A 23,193-nucleotide genomic window follows, 5' to 3' on the forward strand; every position below is an offset into this window, starting at 1 on the left:
TCATCCAATTATATAATATTACTAGCCTGGCTATAAACAGTTGTTGGAGAATAAAGAGCTTATTTAATCTCAGAAGCTTCAGAGGCTCTTGGGCTTCAAAAAGACATACAACGGGCTTAAACGATAGTCTTTGCTTACATTTGGTCTGTAAAGCCTTCATAACCTTTCCTCAATATTTATGTAGCTTCGGACATCTCCACATCAGGTGAACAAGGTCAGCTCCACCTTGAGAACATCTGGAGCAGCAGTCATCCTCCTCATCCCCATTCACTTTAGGAGTTTTGGTGTGTAATGTAACCTGTGTATTAACATAAATGGAAGAAATTGATCTGCTCACCTATATCACATATAGGTCCTTAACATTTTATGCATTCTGGACACTAGTCCTTTTTAATTCCTTTGAGTGACCTAAGTGTGGCTACGCTAAATCTGTTTATTTAGCGTAAAGTTATAGGCATGCAGTCATTTTCTGTATCGATACCAGACGTTCTTCAGAACCTTAAATAGAGATCTAAATTCTTGAAAGCGTCTCAGCGTAGCATTACCAATTATTTGTGAAACTTTTGTTATATCAAGAATCTGCGAGTAGGCAATATCAGGCAATTTCATGAATTATTCTAGCAGAAAATTATTCCATACTGATGTATTTTCAATAGAGGTATCAATACCCTCTATCTCTCTGAGAGCAAACCAAATCCTTAGCATTAATTTATAAACACACTTATCCTTATCCACCATGTGTAGAAAACCCCCAATTCCAATATTTCATATATATCCTTTCATGTGCCGTTACCAACTATTCTTAGCAGATATTTATTGCCTATCCCGTATTCCCATGTTTTTAAGTATTATAGTTGGAAATATATAAAATACAAAAATAAATTAGGTAATGAAAATCCTCCCTCGTCAATTGGCCTGGCCATTATTTCTAACTTGACCCGAACCCTCTTCCCCTGCCAAATGAGATAATTTATCATTGAATCTAGGGTTTTGAAAACTTTTTTAGGTATCCGTATTGGACTATTCGTTAGATAGTGAAGTATCTTGGGCAGCATTATCATCTTGGCTAGTGCTAGTCGACTCCACAGCTTCATTTTTTTTCCTTAGTTCAGGCAGTAGTGGACTAATATTTAGAGCATTATAGTCAAAAAGAGATCTTGACATTCTTATACCTAGATAATCTAATTGCTCCACAAGTTTTAATTGTAAACTCAGAAGAAGTTTAGAGGTCAGGGCAAATGCTATCAGGCTCTATTTAATCCAGTTTACTCCCGCGTGGAATCCAAAATCTTCTTAACTGCAGAGAATGTGGTCCACAGAACCCATGTCCCCAAGGAACTGGAGCATGTCGTTGGCATACAGCGATAGTTTATCCTCATAGGGTCCAAAAGAAAATATCCTAACTTAAATATCTGTTCTTATTTTAATTGCAAGCACCTCAATTATAATATTGAACAGTAACGGGGAAAGAGGGCAACCTTGACGCATGCCTCTTTCTAGATTCAAATTTGACAATATCACCCCATTAATATCCATTCTTGCGAGCAGTTCAGAATATAGAATTTTACACCATTTTACAAAGCCATCGCCAAGGCCGGACCTGTTCAAGGACTCCCAGAGGAAGGGTCATTCAGCTGTATAGAATGCCTTCATGGTGTCCAAAGATAGCAGCCCCCCCCCCCTCCTTAGATGTGCCGACGCATATTGCAGATTTTCAAAAACTCTTTTAATATTACTTGCAATAGCTCTCCCCTTCATGGACCCTGATTGGTCCGGATGTTTTGTTGACAAGCCTAATTCTCATTAAAACTATTTGCTAGCACCTTTCCAAGGAGTTTAACGTCGGTGTTTAAAAGAGATATTGGTCAATAAGACTTTACAGAGGGGTTTATTTTTCCTCTTTTTTTTCAAGATGGTAATAATCACGACTTCATTCATTGAGGGGGTAGCTTCCCTTTCTTGTAAGCAAAGTTAAGGGCGTTAAGTAACTCTGGAAGCAAGGTCTTAGAATATTTTTGGTACACCTCAAAGTGTATACCACCAAGGCCTGGTGAGTTATTGTTGGCGGTTTAATTTAGGGCCGTTACTATTTCCTACAGTGTAATAGGTCCTTCTAGATCACATCTGACTAGAGTTGAGAGTAGGATAACTCAACTGGTCTAGATATTTCTTAATCTCAATGCTATTGCTCCCCAGGGTGGAGTTATACAATTTCTTATGATATGTATCAAATACCTTTGTTATAGTTTCTAGATCCGAGACCATAAGTCCATCTTCCCCTTTAATAGCTATTCTACAGTTGGGTGGATTCTGATTCATTGTGATTTTCGCCAGTAGTACTTGATCTATTTGCCTCCAGGAAATATTGTTTGGAGATATTAAACATTTGTTGACTTGCTTGGTGTTTTATATGGGAGTCATATCCTAATTGTGCATCCTTCCAGCTTTCTTCAAAATCTTTTCCATTATATTGTTTGTCTGTTCTTTTAGGAACAGTCCCCTTATATATACCTTAGTGGTCTCCCGGATTATGTCTGGAGAGGCCATGTAATAAGTGCTTGATTTATTTTATAAGGTTTACAACTACCAGTTTTGAGTTGGTTGAGCTAAACTAATACCGGGGAGTGATCAGAGATCTCACGGGACTCATACGAGATTTTCAGTGTAAAGGGGACCATACATTCATTAACAAATGCAATGTATACACGAGACATAGTGCCATTCGATTTAGAGTCACAGGAGAAACAACATTTATTAGGATTAATTTGTCTCCATATATCCATCCATCCTAATTCAGATGTTGCATTTTTTTTAGAATATGGTTCAGTTTTGGTATAAGGGTGGTGGTTTGCCTAAATCTATCAATATCTTTGTCCATTGCTGTATTAAAGTCTCCTTTAATTAAGACCGGGCATTCTCGTTTAATAGAAACATATGCACTTAAAGAGGCTCTGTCACCACATTATAAGTGCCCTATCTCCTACATAAGGAGATGGGTGCTATAATGTAGGGGACAGTACTGCTTTTTATTTAGAAAAACGATCTATTTTTACCACGTTATTAGCGATTTTAGCTTTATGCTAATTACTTTCTTAATGCTCAAATGGGCGTGTTTTTACTTTAGACCAAGTGGGCGTTGTACAGAGGGGTGTATGACGCTGACCAATCAGCGTCCTGCACTTCTCTCTATTCATTTAGTCAGCGCATAGGGATCCTGCTAGATCAGTATGTGCTGTCTCATACTGACACATTAACGTTACTGAAGTGTTTAGACAGTGAATAGACATTCCTTCCAGCCAGGACGGGATGTCTATTCACAATCCCGACACTTCGCTAACGTTTCTGTGGTACTTACAGCAGAGCAAGTGTGATCTCGCGAGATTACGCTGTAAATGACAGGTTACAGCGAGATTACGCTTTGCTCTGCTGTAAGTACCACAGAAACGTTAACGAAGTGTCGGGATTGTGAATAGACATCGCGTCCTGGCTAGAAGGAATGTCTATTCACTGTCTAAGCAATTCAGTAACGTTAATGTGTCAGTATAAGACAGCACATACTGATCTAGCAGGATCCCTATGCACCGACTAAGTGAATGGAGAGAAGTGTATGACGCTGATTGGTCAGCGTCATACACTCCTCTTTACAACACCCACTTGGTCTAAAGTAAGAACACGCCCAGTTGGGCATTAAGAAAATAATTAGCATAAAGCTAAAATCGCTAATAACGTGGTTAAAATAGATAATTTTTCAAAATAAAAAGCACTGCTGTCACCTACATTATAGCGCCCATCTCCTTATGTAGGAGATAGGGCACTTATAATGTGGAGACAGAGCCTCTTTAATTCATTCAAAACTCGGGCTGAGAATGGGGGAGGTATGAACACTGAAGCAATAATACAAACTATAGCTATAGGAGAAAAAGCAGAGATTCACGGCACCACATAATGCAGATCACCAATGGAGTGATTATAAATAACTGATAAGGTCAAATGCTCACCTCTACAAGTTTTGCAAATTCAGGCACAACCCTGATGTAAGCTGCACAATTATTTATCTGGAAGGTCAGCTGCAGCCAGGTCCCAGCAGGTAACAAGATCTGTTACCGAAGTGAAATAACGCAATTTAAAGTTCAAAAAATGGACCTTAGAATGGCACTGATTATATAAATGGAATGGAATCCAAGTAAAAGTGTTATATGAAAGAATCAGTAATTTATAGAATCTTCATCAGGCCGCTGATGAAGATACTAGTTCAGCGTCGAAACGCGTATTCCATTTATATCAGCAGCGTCTTTCTATGGTCCATTCTTTGAACTTTAAATTGCGTTATAATACAAACTAGACCCTCAGAGGACCTTTCAAAAAGATATAATAATCCTCTGTATCCTTAAGAACATGAAAAATTTGTGATTTAATCTTACGATGGATCAAGTTAGTTACCCCCCTTTGCGAAGGATGAGAACGTAGAATGGCAAAAGTATATTGCTTAGGAACTATCAAAATGGCTAGCGTTCTCTCTAGTTAAATGTGTTTCCTGTAGGCAGATGATTGCTGGGAATTAGTTTCTAATTAAATTAAAGACGACGATTCTCTATAGTTTTTTTTACCTTCCCCCCCCCCCCCCCAAATATTCCAAGAAAGAATCTTCGGCATTGTACCGGCATTTTAGATCAAGTACAGCTTTAGAAAGGAATGATTAAAAAAAAACAAAACGCTCTCCTCCCATCTACCATTTCCCCCTCCCTCTTAGTAGTCTTATAACCAATATCTCCATATGACCAGGAACTCCTATCTAACCATTATCCCACTCCCCCCCCCCCTGACCTCTGTCATTAAATAACAAATGTACTCCTTAAAAGGGACAAGGGCTGCAGATATATTGGGGCAAGAAAATTGCGCAAGAAAATTGCTATGTGTTTAGGCTTTATGTCGATGTTCACCCTTGGGGCCTGTATATTGTCAATGCATTCTACCCCTTAATGTGTCATAGACAGGGGCACTACATTCAACAATCCAAATAGACTTAGCCAAAATTAGGCTCCATACCAAACTTTACCCTGCAGCCTAAATTCCTGCACCACTAGAAACCACGGCCAAGAGTCATAAAATCAGAAAATCAATCAATAAATCACAATAATAAATGATAACTATTGGCGTAGTTTGATGGGTGGATATCACACCAGGGGGATTTCATGTCTTTATCTTGTTTGTTTCTGGTGGTGACCCCGAGTATTGTCTCTTTGTATTTATTAGCAAAGAGAAACCTTTATGAGTGAAAGACGTTGTACTTTGTCTCTCTTATCGGTAGCTTGGATATTGTTGGTTTAACATGTTAAACATTTCTATTCTGATGCTTAATATATTAGTGTTGTTCAGAAAATATATAGGTTAATAGGGTCCTGTATCTAAGCCTATCATGTGTGATACTGTCTGAATAGCCAATGTGTCCAATCCTTTCATGTGTAAGCCCTCATGCCCACTTTAGTTTTTTTTCTTCAGGGCGCTATCCATTTTTTTTAACTGATAGCACCCTGACACATTCATTTCAATAGGGCCATGCACACTTACTAACGGAACCATGCGGCCGTTCCGTCAAAAATAGGGCAGGTCCTACTCCTGCCCGTTTTTGATGGAACAGTCTCGGCCTTTGCATTTATTTGGTCCGTGAAACAACGGACTGCACACGGAAGTCATCGGTGTGCGGTCCGTGATTCACGGAACCGTCATTAGCGGCCGTTTAACGGCACACAGAAGTGTGCATGAGGCCTAATACTGTTTGCTGAGCCATGTATCTAATCCTATTATGTGTTACTGTCTTCAGAGCGGTTGTATCTAATCTTATCTTGTATACTATTTGCTAGCTGTAACTAATCCGATCATGCGTGTGGCTGTCTGTTAAGCCAATGCATCTAATCCTATCATGTGTGATACTGTCTGCTGAGCCAATGCATCTAATCCTATCATGTGTGATACTGTCTGCTGAGCTAATGTATCTAATCCTATGCAGTGGCTTAGCTATAGGACTCATTGTATTTTTTTTTAGGGAGAAGAGGACAAAACTTATGTCTTGGGGCTTGTACCCCTGATCTTTTAGGACCCTAGCAACGTCCCTGGCTGCTAGTGCTGCATCGATGGGTCATTTAAGAGACCCAGCGATGCAGCTAAAAGTTACGGTTGAGCTGCGTAACTTTCAGCTGCATGAAGTCGCATGAATAGTAATTCTGGTGGGTGCCCAAACTTTTGCACCCGAGCCCACGAGCCTTTAGCTAAACCCAAGAGAAGGACAATCTTTCAGCCCTGGTTCTTGAGTGACGGGGGACAACTTTTCGCGAGTTTAAAGTTTCCTTTGTTCAAGGATTTTTTTTTCATGCATCACTGTTAAAGGTAAAGTAGAAAAACTGATGTAGAAAAATTCAGTGTTTATTAAACTTCAGATGGTCAAGGAAAAGTAATGTCAGGATAAATGACAAATGTGATTAAACACAAGTATTTGATAAGTATTACTGTTCATATGTACAATGTTTTTTATACTAATTCAGTTTTATGTTTTTAAGCCCCTAGCTGGACAAGCGGATACTATGGTGCCATATTATTTATATTATGTTGAGCCTCCAGTAACTCTATGCAGAGCTTTTTAATAGGCTTTTACACAGCAAGTTTAAAATACATATCATTATTGGCACGCACAAACACAAACACAAAAATACACACACACAAAAACACGCGCACACACACACACAAAAACGCACACTCACAAACACACTCTTGTAAAAATGTTTAGTAATCATTCTTGGCCTCCGGTAAGTTTGTGGAAAAGTTCTTCATCCAAACTTTCATTCTGGTCTTTGGAACGAGTGGAGAGAAAGATGTAGCCTCCTATGTATTCATGGACAACTTTGCAGCTTGCACTCTGACATGTAAATGCGACAGCAATGTTGGGGTCAAACTCAATAGCAACCTAAAAGATATAGAAATCATGTATTATTACGAATAAAATGATTTGGGTTGGATCATTCTAATAATTTGAAATAATTAAAGGAATTTTCAAGTACATTTGTAGGTTTTCTATAATTTAAGCGACACAGTGGAAAATAATGCACAGCTCTGGGACCTGGCTGTTCCTGACATTGGTCAGGGTCCCAGCTGTCATATTCTCTTATGATGACTCTAATGGCTCTTTGCAGTCAAACTATACCTAATAATAGAACACGTAGGGGGAGTTATATTTCACATGCCTATTCTGCAATATGTGCAACTTTTAGTTTTTAAGGCGTTCTATGGACGTTCTAAAAACTATGGACGGGGATTAAAGGGAGGTGGCAGGGCCACCAACGGCCCAACAGAATAACTATAATTTATGCCAGAGATTGGCATGAATAAAATCAGAAATCTAGCATAGATTTCAGTTTGTGGTGCGGACAGTCTAAGATGCAACAAATTTATTAAGAGGCATGCACCTCTGAATAAATTTGGAGCATCTTACTTCAAAATTCCCCCCTATGTTTTGGTTTAAAAATATATCAACCCCCATGACTGGTGTGGGGATAGGCATTAGGCTAGAATGTGTCTAGGTAGTCCTGCTCAGTAATGTTGCAAATGGCTCTATTTTATGCAATGCAAAGGCCCCTGCAGCTTAGTTTGTATACTTAAATACTTAGGCATGCATGAAATAGAACTTAAGGAAGCACAGTTATGATACTAATCTAGGTAAAGTCTACTCTGTGATACTGCTTGTAAGAAAACTTCAATAGTAATTAAACTTTTATTTTTTTTCCAAAATACAATAGTATAAGCCAATATAATAAACTTAGTATTATATCTTATTACAGAACAATGCCTCTTTCCAGGGGCGTAGCTAAAGGCTCATGGGCCCTGGTGCAAGAATTCAGCTTGGGCCCCCCCCTACCCCTCCCCAACACCACAAGACCTCTGCCGCGCCTATGGCCAGCCACCTTGCCCAACAGCCCCCCCAGTATACTTCCCCCCATAGCCGCCCCCACACAGTATAATGCCCCCTGTAGTTGCCCCATACAGTATAATGCTCCCCGTAGCTGCCCCATACAGAATGCTCCCTGTAACTGCCCCCATACAGTATAATGCTCCCCATAACTGCCCCTTTACAGTATAATGCTCCCCGTAGCTGCCCCCACACAGTATAATGCTCCCATAGCTACCCCCACACAGTATAATGCCCCAATACAGTATAGTGCCCGGCATAGCAGACCCCATACAGTATAATGCCCCTCATAAATTCCCCCATACAGTATAATGCCCCATAGCAGCCCCATACAGTATAATGCCCCTCATAAATTCCCCCATACAGTATAATGCCCCATACAGTATAATGCCCCCATAGCAGCCCCATACAGTATAATGCCCCTCATAGCTGCCCCACACAGTATAATGCCCCCATAGCGGCCCCATACAGTATAATGCCTCCATAGCTGCCCCATACAGTATAATGCTCCCTGTAACTGCCCCCATACAGTATAATGCTCCCCATAACTGCCCCTTTACAGTATAATGCTCCCCGTAGCTGCCCCTACACAGTATAATGCTCCCATAGCTACCCCCACACAGTATAATGCCCCAATACAGTATAATGCCCCCCATAGCAGACCCCATACAGTATAATGCCCCTCATAAATTCCCCCATACAGTATAATGCCTCATAGCATCCCCATACAGTATAATGCCCCCATAGCAGCCCCATACAGTATAATGCCCCTCATAGCTGCCCCACACAGTATAATGCCCCCATAGCGGCCCCATACAGTATAATGCCTCCATAGCTGCCCCATACAGTATAATGCCCGCCATAAATGCCCTCATACAGTATAATGCCCCCATAGCAGCCCCATACAGTATAATGCCCCTCATAGCTGCCCACACAGTATAATGCCCTCCTTAGCTGCCCCACACAGTATAAAGCCCCCATAGCTGTCTCCCTACAGTGTAATGCCCCCATAGCTGCCACCATATCAGCCCCCCTGACAGTATAATGCCCCCATACGGTATATTGTCCCTCATAGCTGCCACCATATCAGCCCCCCAGGCAGTATAATGCCCCTCATAACTGCCACCATATCAGCCTCCCATATAGTAATGCCCCTCATAGCTGCCACCATATCAGCCCCCTCCTTATACAGTATAATTCCTCCATATGTGCATAATAGAAAAATAATAAATTTACTTACCTATCCCCATTCCCACGATGGGTGGAGGAGGAGATCCTTCTCCTCCTTTGCCCTGTTTTATGAGTGACTCGGCGCAGACAGGCGCGATGACGTGACTAAATCAAGCCTGGCTTCCCCGAGCCGCTAATAGCTCATGGCAGTGAATGCTAGAGGAAGGAGCCGTCAGCTCCTTGCTCCAGGATTAAATTCAACTGGATCTGCGTCGTGAGGACGCAAATATAGTTGGAAGCAGGAACTTGGTGAGTGGTTCGCGACCCCTCGGAGGTCTTCACACGACCCCCCCAGGGGGAGTGCGAGCCACAGTCTGTAATGTATTGTGTCTTGCAGTTTGTGTTTGCGGTGAAGAGAGGAGAGGGGGGCCTGTAATTTAAAGCCCCCCTCTCCTCTCGCCACCGCAAACACAGACAGTACAATACAATACAATACAACACACATACATTACGGGCTCCCTCTGCAGTTCACCTGCAGTCTTCCGCATCGGCTCTTCCACAGTGGCTGGAACGCCCCCTCTTGTGACCTCGTGATGTCACGGTCACATGGTACACTGAGTGTACGATGTGCCTGTGATGTCTAAACAAACCATGCCCGTAACCAGGAAGTGCCGGCATCACAGCACATGCAAACTTTGTATTAGTGCGCTGCGTGGCAACGGTAGCCCTGCGGGCCCCCCAGGCTTGTGGGCTGGGTCGCAACTGCGAGCACTGCGACCCCTATAGCTACGCCATTGCCTCTTTCTCTACTTATCAGAGTCCACCCCCGCTTATTTAAAGAGGATCCGTCACTAGGTCATACAGGTTAAATTGGTTTGTTGACCTGAATAGCACTGTCTCCCTGATTCCAGCACTGCTTTTCTTTTTTTTCTGGACCCCCAGTTCCAGAGATATTGCCCACTGTTGTGTTGGCTCCAGGTGTGCTAAATTGCTGTAGTTAGCCAACAGGGCGTGAACTACCCTCAAGCTGTCTCACGCTGATTAGTCAGCATCAGAGGTAGGGTAGATAGCTCCACCCCATTGGCTAACCACAGCAAATTAGCATATAGGAAGGCCCACACAACAGTGGGCCATACCTCTGGAATTGGGTGTCCAGGAAAAAAGACAAACAGTGCTGGAATCAGGGAGACAGCGCTATTCAGGTCAGTTAACCAACTCAACTTGTAGGACCTAGTGACAGGTCCTCCCTAAATCTTTACTCATTGAATTTGCTGATAAAAGCTGTACACAGGAATCAGTTCACTGAAAGAGCAGGTTACAGCTGCTGCCCATAGAAGTCTAGAGAGAAGGGAGGGGGATGAGGAGGGCGCAGCTGCAGAAAGAGAAATAGGGAGAGAAACACAGACATGCTGCTGCTTCTAGTAAGTGTTGTATCTCACCCCACTGCTGGATTCAAAGCTGCACTGCTCATTACTACTGTGTAATGTCCCCCATGTTGCTGCTGATGCTGCTTCTACAGTATATGTGTGCACTCCTAACTTTAAAAAAAAATGTAAAGAGGGATAACCCAGGCAGCGCACTCGCAAACTCTTTGCATTAAGCTATACCTCAAACCCTGCGCTATCCCTGCCCATGCACCCCCAATTCTGCCCAGTCTAGTGTCACTGTGCAGGTAAAAGCTGTGGGAGGGATGCATCACCAAAACAGCGTTGTGACCACTTCAATTTTTGGATTGAAGACATACAGAGTTTTTTAGCCACTTCCTGACTATATGGTCGGGAGTTACAAAAACAGTGACGGTGTTTCCGTAAGTCCTATAGTAGTGAACGGCAGTTACAGAAGCAGCGTAGCATGCGAGCTACACTGTTTCCGTAACTACGATTCAGTTCTATTGGACTTACGGAAACAGCGTGGTCAGAATTCTGCCACAACACAGAGCAGCAGAACGGGGTTTAGGGGGCCCCGTTCTAGAGATAGGTGTGGGTCCCAGAGTTGGGACCCATATCTATCTGACATTTATGACATATCCTGTGGACATGCCATAAATGTCTCTCATTGGAAAACCCAATTAAGTAGGGGGGGTTAGAAAACATCTGCATACTGTTTAAACTTTAAATTCATTAATAGAACAATATGATGTACATTTCCTTTACTGATGTTTTTATAGAGAGACATTGTGAATGAAGCTCCAGTGAACAGAACTGTAGGAAACAATTGTGACAATAGGGATTTAAAGTATCATCTTTACTTTTCCATAAAAAAAATGGCAATCTGCAGAAACTGGCAAACAGTAGTCAAAACAACACGGGTTAAAAACATGGTTGTGTTCTCCTGTAGACGATCCCCATCGCCATCCCATCCTCTTACTGGTTGTGAATCCAGCAATGTTTTGAATCCTTCATATGGCCAATGGGTCATCCCCGTCAGAGTAGAACTATTCTTACTCGATCCAGAGATACAGGTGGGGTTGGTCTGCCGGACTGTCGTCTCTATTACCTGGCGTCGACTCATGCTCGTGTTCTTGATTGTTTTCACAATTGTGACTCAAAAATTTGGCTTAGTTTAGCCCAACAACTCTGCCCTAGTACCCTATGTACCCTGCCGTGGACCCTGCCTGGAAACAGACCGAGTCAAGCCTCATTTGTTGTTTACCACACTCTCCTGGCGTTGTGGTCTTCGGAGGTTCGCTCATAGACCCATTGGGCCCTTTAACCCCTATTACTGACAATGCAGCCTTTCCTGCTGGTAGGGCTCGTCTCTCCTTCCTAGGCAGGGCATCCACCAATCCTATGTATTTTAATCAGGTCCTTTCCGATTCCTCTCTACTCCCTTTAGCCTCCATCTACCCAGCTGATACACCCTCCACACGCCACATGTTTGAATATTCCCAGTTAAAGCATTTTATGGTGCTATTAATCGCCACACCCATCTTCACCGGCCGCATACTGACTTCGAACGAGTATGTGTTTCCACTCTGTCCCCTACCCATGCCATCTCCACATTATATATACTACTCCTTTCCCAACGATCCCAGTATCTCTCTTCCTTCTGCAGGCCTTGGGAGAAAGAATTGGACACGACATTCACTGACGCAAAATGAAAACAGTGTTTCTCCCTTTCCCAAAAAGCCTCTATAGCCATCAGAGCTAAGGAAACTAGTTACAAAATTGTTTCTAGATGGTACCGGGTTCCTGCTGCTCTTCATAAATGGTATCCGCCCATGCCTGACAATTATTGTGGAACTATGGGAGGTTCCATGTCTCATGTTTGATGGAGTTGCCCCTCGATGAGGAGTTTTGGGATGCGGTCCTTAAAATCATATTAGAGGTTACTGGAGTCTCGGTTCACAATTCTCCTGAGGCGACTCTTTTATTTATGTTCCCTATGCATTACACATTTATAAACGTTCCCTAACTAGGCATCTCCTTCAAGCGGCAAAGTCGGTAATCGCACGTAGGTGGAAAACGGCGGTTCCCCCAAGGTTAGATGAGTGGTTTCAGGAGGTTGCCTTCATACAGAGAATGGAACACCTGGTGGCTCATTCCCCAGCTGTTTTTATAAGATACACGTCTACATGGTCTCAATGGATTACTTTCCTGTCTTCTTCCACCTATTTTACTGCAGTAACTTGAGACACACCTCCCTCCCCCCCTTTTCCTGCATGACTTATTTTGAGGAGATGTTCCTTGCAGTTTCCTGGGATTTTGCTAGTCCGACTATGCCCCTACTATGTGTATTGCAGTTCTTGCTCTTTTCTGCTTTCAGGCTCCCCATGTCTTCCTCCTTCCCTTACCTTAATTTTCCCTTCCCCTTCTCTGTACTTTTTCTATTCTTTCTCTCCCCCTGTCTAGGAAAATGTGCCTCGCTTCCTCTGATGCATTCATCGGTCCTCGTTGTACCTTATGTTGTATAGGAGTCTGAGCTGTTATTTTTCTTTCATCCTTATGCAGTGCTCCTCTTTTTTTAGGTTCATTAATGCTGCTGCTATATAATGTCCCTTGTACTGGGATGTGATGCACATTTATTTATTTTTAGTTTTTTTCTTTTGTTTGGGCTTTGCCCTTATTTCTTGTTTTCCTTTAGTGTATGGAGGCCTTCCCTCCACTGTGTTCTATATCTGTGTGTATTGAAAATCAATATAAAAAAAATTGAATATGAAAAAAAAAAACACGGTTGTGGCCCTTAGGCTTTTTTCCCACTACCGTTAGTATACGTTTACCTCTCTTCCGTCAGAGGAAGAGAGGATCGAAAGATTAAACGGAAAGCAACGGTTCCGTTAGAATTACCATTAATTTCAATGGTAATTCTTTTGTTTCAGTTGCTTTCCTTTTGTCTCTGTTCACTAGGTTTCCATTTTCTTTCACGGAAGCAAAAGTGCAGTTTGCAGAACTTTTGTTTCTGTGACGAAAAAATGGAAACCTAGTCAACGGAGACAAACGGAAAGCAACGGAAACAAAAGAATTACCATTGAAATCAATGATAATTCTAACGGAACCATTGCTTTCCGTTTAATCTTTCGATCCTCTCTTCCTCTGACAGAAGAGAGGTAAACGTATACTAACGGTAGTGTGAACTTAGCCTAAGTCTTTAAAAAATGAAATAAATAGGTGATACTAGAAGAAAAGATGAATACACATTTTCTGTACCTGTTGTATTTCCCAGTTGACATTCCATTGTTTCATATTTGAGAATCTCCAAGTTGTAACAGTGTCCCCAGTGGCAATGTCTATTTTAATCAGTCTATTGTAAGAAACTCCAAGCAGTTCTTCTTTCTTGGCATCTTTAAATCTGGAAAAATAATTTTTCAAATTCTATTAAGTCGAAATCAGGGTTATTGTTGCAATTATATGAATATGTTGTGCAGTTGTGGTCTTCCTAACTTTATTCAGAATTTTAGCTGTGCTCTATAAAGACATAGCTATGAGGATTGACTGCTGCAATGTCATATGGATTATCTGAGGTCATCTGAAATAGACCTCATGTATTATCACAGGCTCACGGGACAGCTCTGTCTCTCCCTATAATTTTTGTACTGCAGATCTGCTTTTTTAGATTGACTGCTGTGTATAAACACAAGCTCTCCACTAGGAAGTCAGTATAAAAATAATTTACATTATAGAATTAATTAATTATAAACTACAAGCAGCTAAATCGATAATATGAAAAAGAAGATGATCAAGTAATAGTTATTATACATTTTGGATGTGTTGAGTTGAATTCGGTAATGACTGTGTCACTGTTGCTTTAAATTGGAAGATGTTTGCAGAAAACATATAATCTGAAAAAAATCTAAAATATATTTACCTGACAATATAGTAAGCTAAGCCAAACTCAGGTAGTGACTGCCATGCCTGAATAAATCTCATTTTGGCTTCCACAAGTGGCATCTGTGATATATTCTGTTGTGCTTCCAAAATGCGGGAAGCTAACTGTAATAATAATTAAAAAAGAGAGTTAAAGGAGTATTCTCATCTTGGACATTTATGTCAAATCCACAGGATATGCCATAAATGTCCAAAAGGTGCGGGTCCCACCTCTGGGACCCACACCTGTGTCTGGAACGAGGCCCCCTGACAACCTCATCCTACCTTGTCCCACTATCGCTGCTCTCTGGCCATTGAGTAACAAGGTGGCCAAGAGTTCGGAAACAGACAAAATCTTTGAGCCAAGCTTTCTATAACTCCCATTCACGTCTATTTTAATAGATTGTCTATCCCCTTGCCTCTGATTGTCTAACAGCTTACATGCTGCGGTCGCTATTGACCGCTGCATCTATGTGGTTAAATGGCCAAGATCTAAGTTATCTCTGATCTCGGCCATGAGAGCATGGCATCAGATCTAATATACAGATGACACCTGCTAAGTATGGAGTGGGCTCAACTTATGTACATATGTAGCCACGTTTATATTGACTGATAACTTGCTGCAGCGTGATATCACACAACAAAAGCCATTGAAAAACCATTTAAAATGTCTTGACACTGTATTTAATATGTTAAAAGTCAAAATAAAGATGACTACATCAGTACCCGATCTATACTTCCCGCTGTCCGCACTGATTGGACAGTGTCAGAGTGTTTAGGGATTCACCCCAAACTGGTAACACCCAGTTGTTAATTTATTCATACATTTCTAGGAGGAATAACAGAGGAACGACACAAGAAAAGATGCTGCAGAATTGTTATTTCATCGGGAATAAAAGTATTTACTAAAACAGACATGTCAAGAGAGGTGAAGGTTCTCTTTAAAGAAGTTTTCTGGTTTTACATAAAGTTTAATCAATGTATAAATTTAAAGTTCTACAACTTTCTAATACATGTTGTGTTTGCATTCTTCACCATTTTCAAGATGTGTTTGCTGTAAGTGAATGAGAACATTCTTGTTTACATTCAGAGGCTGCAGACCAGGACACACTAGGGGCCTGTTCACATCAGCGTTGCCCTTCAGTTGAGGGGTTCCGTCTAAGGTTTATGTCGGGTTAACCCCTCAATGGAAAGGCAAACGGAAACTTTAGCTTCCATTTGCATCACCATTGATCTCAATGGTGACGGAAACGTTGCTAAAGGTTTCCGTTTGTCACCGTTGTGACAGGGTCCCGTTTTTTTTATGGATTCAATAGCGAAGTCGGCTGATTGATTCCATCACAAACAACGGAACTCTGTCACAACGTTGACAAACGGAAACCTTTAGCAACGTTTCTATCACCATTGAGATCAATGGTGATGCAAACAGAAGCTAAGGATTCCGTTTTACTTTCTGTTGAGGGGTTAACCTGACGGAAGCCTCAGACGGAACCCCTCAACAGAAGGGCAATGCTGATGTGAACACAGCCTGATGGCTCATGCACACGACCGAGTGCGCCGTCCAGGGAATGGGTCAGTTTTCTCCTAGTTATTGCACCCGACAGGGCCTCCCTGTCCCATTGCAGATAGTCTCCCAATTTACATATTTGGGGATTGAGATCTCCCTTAAAGAGGCTCTGTCACCAGATTTTGCAACCCCTATCTGCTATTGCAGCAGATAGGCGCTGCAATGTAGATTACAGTAACGTTTTTATTTTTAAAAAACGAGCATTTTTGGCCAAGTTATGACCATTTTCGTATTTATGCAAATGAGGCTTGCAAAAGTACAACTGGGCGTGTTGAAAAGTAAAAGTACAACTGGGCGTGTATTATGTGCGTACATCGGGGCGTGTTTACTACTTTTACTAGCTGGGCGTTGTGTATAGAAGTGTCATCCACTTCTCTTCACAACGCCCAGCTTCTGGCAGTGCAGCACTGTGACGTCACTCACAGGTCCTGCATCGTGTCGGCACCAGAGGCTACAGATGATTCTGCAGATGCATCGGCGTTTGCAGGTAAGTCGATGTAGCTACTTACCTGCAAATGCTGATGCTGCTGCAGAATCAACTGTAGCCTCTGGTGCCGACACGATGCAGGACCTGTGAGTGACGTCACAGTGCTGCACTGCCAGAAGCTGGGCGTTGTGAAGAGAAGTGGATGACACTTCTATACACAACGCCCAGCTAGTAAAAGTAGTAAACACGCCCCGATGTACGCACATAATACACGCCCAGTTGTACTTTTACTTTTCAACACGCCCAGTTGTACTTTTGCAAGCCTCATTTGCATAAATACGAAAATGGTCATAACTTGGCCAAAAATACTCGTTTTTTAAAAATAAAAACGTTACTGTAATCTACATTGCAGCGCCGATCTGCTGCAATAGCAGATAGGGGCTGCAAAATCTGGTGACAGAGCCTCTTTAATTTAACTAGATATCTGGAACTGAATCTTGACCCTTTGGTGACGGCCACTGAGAGACAGTTGCATACCTGGAGGACCCTCCCTCTGTCACTGTATGGACGGATTAATTTATTTAAGAGGATATACTTACCTAAATTTTTATATCTATTTTGAGCCTGTCCCATTGTGTTACAAATGTTTATTTTTTTTAAACAGCTGGATAGTTTACTGCGAACATTCTATTGGCAGGGTGGAGTTCCTTGGTTTAGCCAGAGTCTCTTGCAAACCCCTAAACGTCGGGGGGGGGGGGACGGGGGGGTATGGCGTCGCCAAATCTTGATTCCTGTTATTTAGCCTCTCAACTGGTGATTGCCTGCTGGTGGATAGATATAGGGCCGCTTATGACATCTTATGAAAGTCTAACAAATTTGCTCTACAGATTTAAATCCCCGAGCTGTATACCACTCCCACTTCGGTCGGTGGCTGTATCCTGGAGGACAGAGCAGGCTCTGCTAAAGGTTACTACGGTCCCCTCATACTGCCCTAGGACTCCACTATGGAGTAATCCTTGGTTGCCTCATCTGGAATCATTGCCGGGAGCGGTGATGTGGTCAGGGGCAGGGTTCAAATTTCTGGGGTAGATATGTAATGCAAATTCTGGCTTGGCATCCTTTTCTGAACTTCACGAGAGATATAACATTTCAGGGACATGTTTTTTTTTATTATCTCCAGCTACGACATGCCTGTTGTGCCCAATTTGGCTCTTCGTCGCCTGAGCTGGGTTTGTCTGGATTAGAGGACCTGCTCGGTGCTCCAGATCTCTCAGGGGTCCTCACTAAATTATACACCCTCATTACATCCATGGGAACTAGACCATTTGTTAAGGCGTTTCTGCGATGGAGGGATGATGTCCCTACCTTGACAGAGGAGGACTGGCGGGAGGTGGAATCTTCCTTTTTTGATTCAGTGGTGAGTACAAGGGATTTTCTAATACAGTCTAGGTTTTTGCATAGGATCTATTACACACCAGTTAGGCTTCAGCGGATGGGAGTATTAGTTTCGGATAGGTGTTTTCGCTGCCAGTCAGATGCTGGCACCTTCCTACATTGTGTGTGGATATGTCTCAGAGTTGCCCCCTTTTGGTCAGAGGTGGTGGAATTTCTTCATACCCATTATGAGCTGCCGCGGCTTCTTACCCCTCAGATGTGCCTCTTGGGCATTATGGATGACGTTATACACAACCACCATGATAAGGTATTCTTTCGCTTTGTCGTGTTTTGTGCCCGGAAGATTGTAATTATGGCTTGGAAGAGCACAGACTGCCCGAGTTTGACACACTGGCTGCAACTAGTAAATAAGTATGTACCTATGTATAAGAAGCTCTACCTTAGTAGGTAGTGCCCAGATAAATTCGGCAAAATTTGGTCAAGGTGGTTGGAGAAAATAAAGCCTTTTAAAAAAAAAGTGAATGGGTCCGTGAAGACTATCGGGTGCAACTCGGATGCCGTTAAAAACTAGTGCCACAACAGTCGTGTGCAAGAGACCTTAGTCCTGCTAGAATTGTATTCAGTCTAGCCAATGCCCTGTGAGATAAACAGCCTGGACTCCAGATTGATACATTGTAGGAAACTACCGGAGAGATTTATTCATCTGTAGCTGATCTATTTAACTCACAATGCATTACCTACACTGAATACAATTCTATCCACTTCTATGTACAGGTCTGCGGCCTCTGATTGTAAACAAAAGTGTTCACTGACAGCAATCCATTATCTTGAAAATTGTAAGGAATAAGTACTCAAAAGTATATTAGACAGTTGTACAACTTTTCATGTATATAGTGAATACATTTAAGGCCTTGTTCACACTGTTCTGATTTGCTGCAGATTTTACAGGCTTTTTCTTTTTAAGCCAAAACCAGAATTATGTCCAAGAAAGAGACCTATAAGGCCGTCCTTTATATATTTCTTCTGTTTAGGTTTCGTTTCTGGTTTTGGCTTAAACAACTACTTGCAAAATCTGCAACAAATCTGTACTGTGTGAACAAGGCCTGAGAAGTCTGAGTCTTCAGCAACATACACAAGTAGTAACAGAACAAAACATACTAGTCTCCATCAATGCCTGATCATTAGCTACCTGTTTAGTTTTGTATTTCTTTGCATACTTCGGTGACACAAAGCACTCTGGCTTGATGTCCATGTTTTCAATGTTGGTATTTCTTTGAGTTGTAGTGTTTGTGTGTTTCAGCCTCAGAAATGAGAGGATGCTTTGTACTTCTGATCGATACGAGCTGTCAGCCATTGTCTTTCCTTTAGATGCCAGTATGCAAGCAGCCATCCATTTAGAATACTGAGATTCCTAGTGGTCGAAGGTAGAAAGAGTTTATTACACAGCGCTGAATGTTTGTGTTCACCACTCATTTTAGGTATTAAAACTCTGACAAACCATCACGCAGTAGTATAGTAGTAAGCTATTGTATTTCTTGACTTTGGACTTGGTAAAACACAAAATTTCAGTATATTCCAACATACAGATGTAGCCATCTTTTAACTTGTCTCTTAACGCATTAAAGGGGTTTCTCATTAGGGACATTTATGACATATCCACACGATATGTCATAAATGTCAGATAGATGCGGATCCCAACTCTGGGACCCGCACCTACCTCTAGAACAGGGCCCCCTAAACCCTGTTCTACCTCTCTGTGTTGCCATTGAAGTGTGTGATTTCCGACCATGAATGCCAGTTACAATGCCAGTTACGAAAGTAGCTTCACAAGCAAGCTATGCTGTTTCCGTAACTACCATTCAGATCTGTGGGACTTACAGAAACAATGCAAGTACGTAGCTCAGCGAGTAACGCTGTTTTCTTCTTCATGTGTCGGAAATCACGCGCTTCAGCCGCAGCACTGAGAGGTAGAACGGGGTTTAGGGGGCCAGAGTTGGGACCCTCATCTATATGACATTTATGACATATCCTGTGGATATGTCATAAGTGTCCCTGATAGGAAAACTCCTTCAAATACACTCTGGCATGAAACTTTAACTTCACTTTTCAATGGCTTTTGTTGAGTGATATCACGCTGCAGCGAGTTATCAGTCAAGTTAAACGTGGCTACATCTGTACCACACTAAAGCAGCTCTAACAAATGTTCCTAGGACTGGTTTCCGGACTATTTCACACAAGGCTTTTTGTCTGGCATTTTAAACTGAAAAAAAAAAAATGCATGTAAAAACGCCTGTGTTTTTTCAAATGTAGCATACATTTTTTTTCTGGCGTTTTTCATGTCCTGTAAAGAAGTCTATGAGAAAAATGTGAAAAAATTTCAAAACCCAGCACCTTTTTTTGAAAAAAAAAATGTGACTGAACTCAAAAACGCCACAAAAACGCCACAGATCAAAACACTTTATATTTAACCTTTTCAATAATTCACTATAGGTTTTCAAGTAAAATCTGGCCGCAGTTTTTTTTACCTTAAAAAAAAACACTCTTGAAAATGCCAATGAATACACAATGAAAAACACAACCAAATGCTGTGGTGAATAAAGCTTTATGGAAAGCCAACTTGAATTATTGCATATGAGGGTTCATGTACACAGGTGTGGAACCTGTACAGCAGTGCATGGAAACCATACAGCTCCTTACTATGGAGACGTGTGATCTCAGTGCTCGTTCGCCAGCTGATCAGATTTTTTCTGTGGCTATAAAAATGAATGCTAGTCAGCAGCACATCTCCCTGTGTAAATGATCGTAGCAATGATCGTTCATATGCATCCGTATGAGTGCAGCAAACAAGCGCAGATTGCTTCTTTGTTGATCGGCGCTCAGAAATAGGTGGTAAATACAGGCGAATATCTTTCCGTGTAAAACTACCGGAAGTGAGAGGAGCTGTAGAACTGTAAATTATTAATGTCATAATCAGATCTGCAAGTCATTCCAAACTCTACCATTATGTACACAGGGGCGTACATAGAGCAGAGGAATACCTATAGCACACAAAAAAACAAACAAATAAGGACTCCTGGTGGTGCTAGTTCATGCCATCACACCCCTTTATTCTAGGACAGGAGAGCCTCCTACTACTCTCCCTTCCCTTTTGAAGGATAGCAGGGCAGCATTAAAAGCTATGTAAACCTTTGAAAGTGATTTTATATATATATATATATATATATATATATATATATATATATATATATATAAAATAAAAAATGACAGTCAGTGTGATTGGTGCATCTTTCAAATAAGTTTTTATTAAAAATTCTTGTTACCTTTTGAGATACAGTGGCTTTGTATTCTGTATACAGAGCAGCTGTATCTTATTCTGCAACACGCAAGATCCACATGTTATCTATCACATCTAAGTTCATAACTTTGATGTGATCCATAACAGGTTGATCCTGACCCGCTGTCACTGAACCCATCAGTCCCGCTGACCTGACGGATTCAGGTCTCATCGCTAGATACAGATGTTCTGTATACAGGATACAAAGCAGCTGTATCTCAAATAGTAAAAATTATTTGTAATACAATGTATTTAGAAAGTTGCACCAATAACATGGATACACATTTATATTAAGAAAAAAAAACGATTTCAAAAGGTGTACATAGCCTTTAACCTTTCATTATGTCCTGTATTCCAATAAAAAACTAATATAATAACACTTGGACACCATGTATCGAAAGAAAAACAAATAGAGCAAAGGACCTGTGGACAGGTCTACAAATTGTTATCTAGAGCCACTAAAATTGACTTATGCAGTCATTTTACCTGTATGTTTATACTCACATTGTCACATCTTAGATGTATTTCATTCATTCCTTCTGCAAATGGTATCATTAGCTTTATCCCAAATCTTCTCTGTGATACATTGACATCTGGTACAACTTCACAACCTGAGCACAAATAGACGATGAAATGCTTCAATCTACACAAGGATGGCATCTGTTCTATAAGTGAATTTGGCTTTGGCAAATAATATTGTAGTATCCTGTGACTTCATGGAAGTATTTAGTCTTTTATGCTTTCCCTCAGATACGCAAACTATTAGCATTTTTAAAGGAATAAACTATGAACATATAGTATAGGGTTAAATGTTGAAGCAATTAGAAATGCAAATTGGGAGAATGACAGCAACTGCTCTGAGCATGAGGATGATGTTTGTCACTTCTCTTCCATCACACAGCGGTTCATGCTTCAAAGCATTACTGAATTAAAGCAACTCTGCAAGGAGTGAAACAAAATTCTTCCACAACGGTGGTAAAGCCTGATCTCCAGTTATTGGAAGTTTTTGATTGCTGTTGGTGGCACAACCAGGTATTCCAGGGGCAGAGCTATAGGGAATGTAGAGGTAGAGGTAGCACCCATACCCTGAAGCCCATGAAAGTCTCCTCTGCTACGTAAGAAGACACCAATTTTATAAATGACACATAGGATACCGATACATACGGATTTTGTATTAGGCCTCTTGCACACGAACGTGCTGTTGCGGCTGCAATTCCCCCGAAAATCCACGGGAGAATTGCGGCCCCATTCATACCTATGGAGCCAAGCACACGACCGTGGTTTTCACGGTCCGTGCATGGCCCAGGAGCCCACACCGCAGAAGGAACAGGCATGCCTTATTACGGCCGTGTCCGGGCTCATTGAAAATAATGTTTTGCGGGCTGGTTCGCGGCTGTTATTCCGTGGCTACGGTCGTGTGAATGAGGCCTTAGGGCCCAGGGGCTTCAAGTTATGCTTTTTTAGGTGTTCATTTTAAGGGGGCAATTACTTTTTCACATGGAGCCAGGTGGTGTTTATGGCCATTATTAAGAGCTAATATTAATAGATTAAAAGGGTATACCCAGGGTCGACCATTATCAACAAGATAGGTGAGAATTGTCTAATCGCTGGGGGCCCCACCACTGGGACTCCCACCGATCGTGAGAACAGGGGTCCTAAACCTCCTGGGGCCCCTCCCTGTACCCCCAGCAGTGAGGAGGAGACATTAAATAGAGGAGCAGTCGAGCATGCGTGCTGCTGGTCCATTCAAAGTCTATGGGAATGATGGAAAAAGCGCTTTCCGTAAGTCCCATAGACATTGAATTGAGCGGCGAACGCATGCCCGACCACCGCTCCATGGGGGTGCAGTGAGGAGGATCTGGGGATTCAGAACCCCCATTCTGCGATTGGTGCAGTCCCAGTGGTGAGGCCCCCAGCGATGAGAGGTGATAATTGTCGATTTGGGGACACTCCTTTAACAGAATGGAAGCTTGCTGGAAGCGCTGACTGTGATATTTTTGCTTAACAAGTAGTTGACCATTTACCATAAGTGATTAGTAT

General features: G+C 41.9%; 1 protein-coding gene across 1 annotated transcript in view; it reads right to left on the reverse strand.

Annotated features, from left to right (window-relative positions):
* Positions 1-6,437: 6,437 nt before the first annotated feature.
* The window catches only part of FERMT1 (FERM domain containing kindlin 1), a 62,440-nt gene continuing 45,684 nt past the window's right edge, over positions 6,438-23,193 (reverse strand). The window contains exons 11-15 of the mRNA XM_075864528.1: positions 21,658-21,764; positions 19,009-19,230; positions 14,432-14,556; positions 13,774-13,915; positions 6,438-6,958 (exon numbers count right to left, since the gene is read on the reverse strand). Of these exons, the coding sequence (XP_075720643.1) occupies positions 6,785-6,958; positions 13,774-13,915; positions 14,432-14,556; positions 19,009-19,230; positions 21,658-21,764 (770 nt within the window). The 3' untranslated portion in view covers positions 6,438-6,784. The remainder of the gene's footprint in view (positions 6,959-13,773; positions 13,916-14,431; positions 14,557-19,008; positions 19,231-21,657; positions 21,765-23,193) is intronic.

This window comes from Rhinoderma darwinii, chromosome 4, assembly GCF_050947455.1.
Source record: "Rhinoderma darwinii isolate aRhiDar2 chromosome 4, aRhiDar2.hap1, whole genome shotgun sequence".
NCBI lineage: Eukaryota > Metazoa > Chordata > Amphibia > Anura > Rhinodermatidae > Rhinoderma > Rhinoderma darwinii.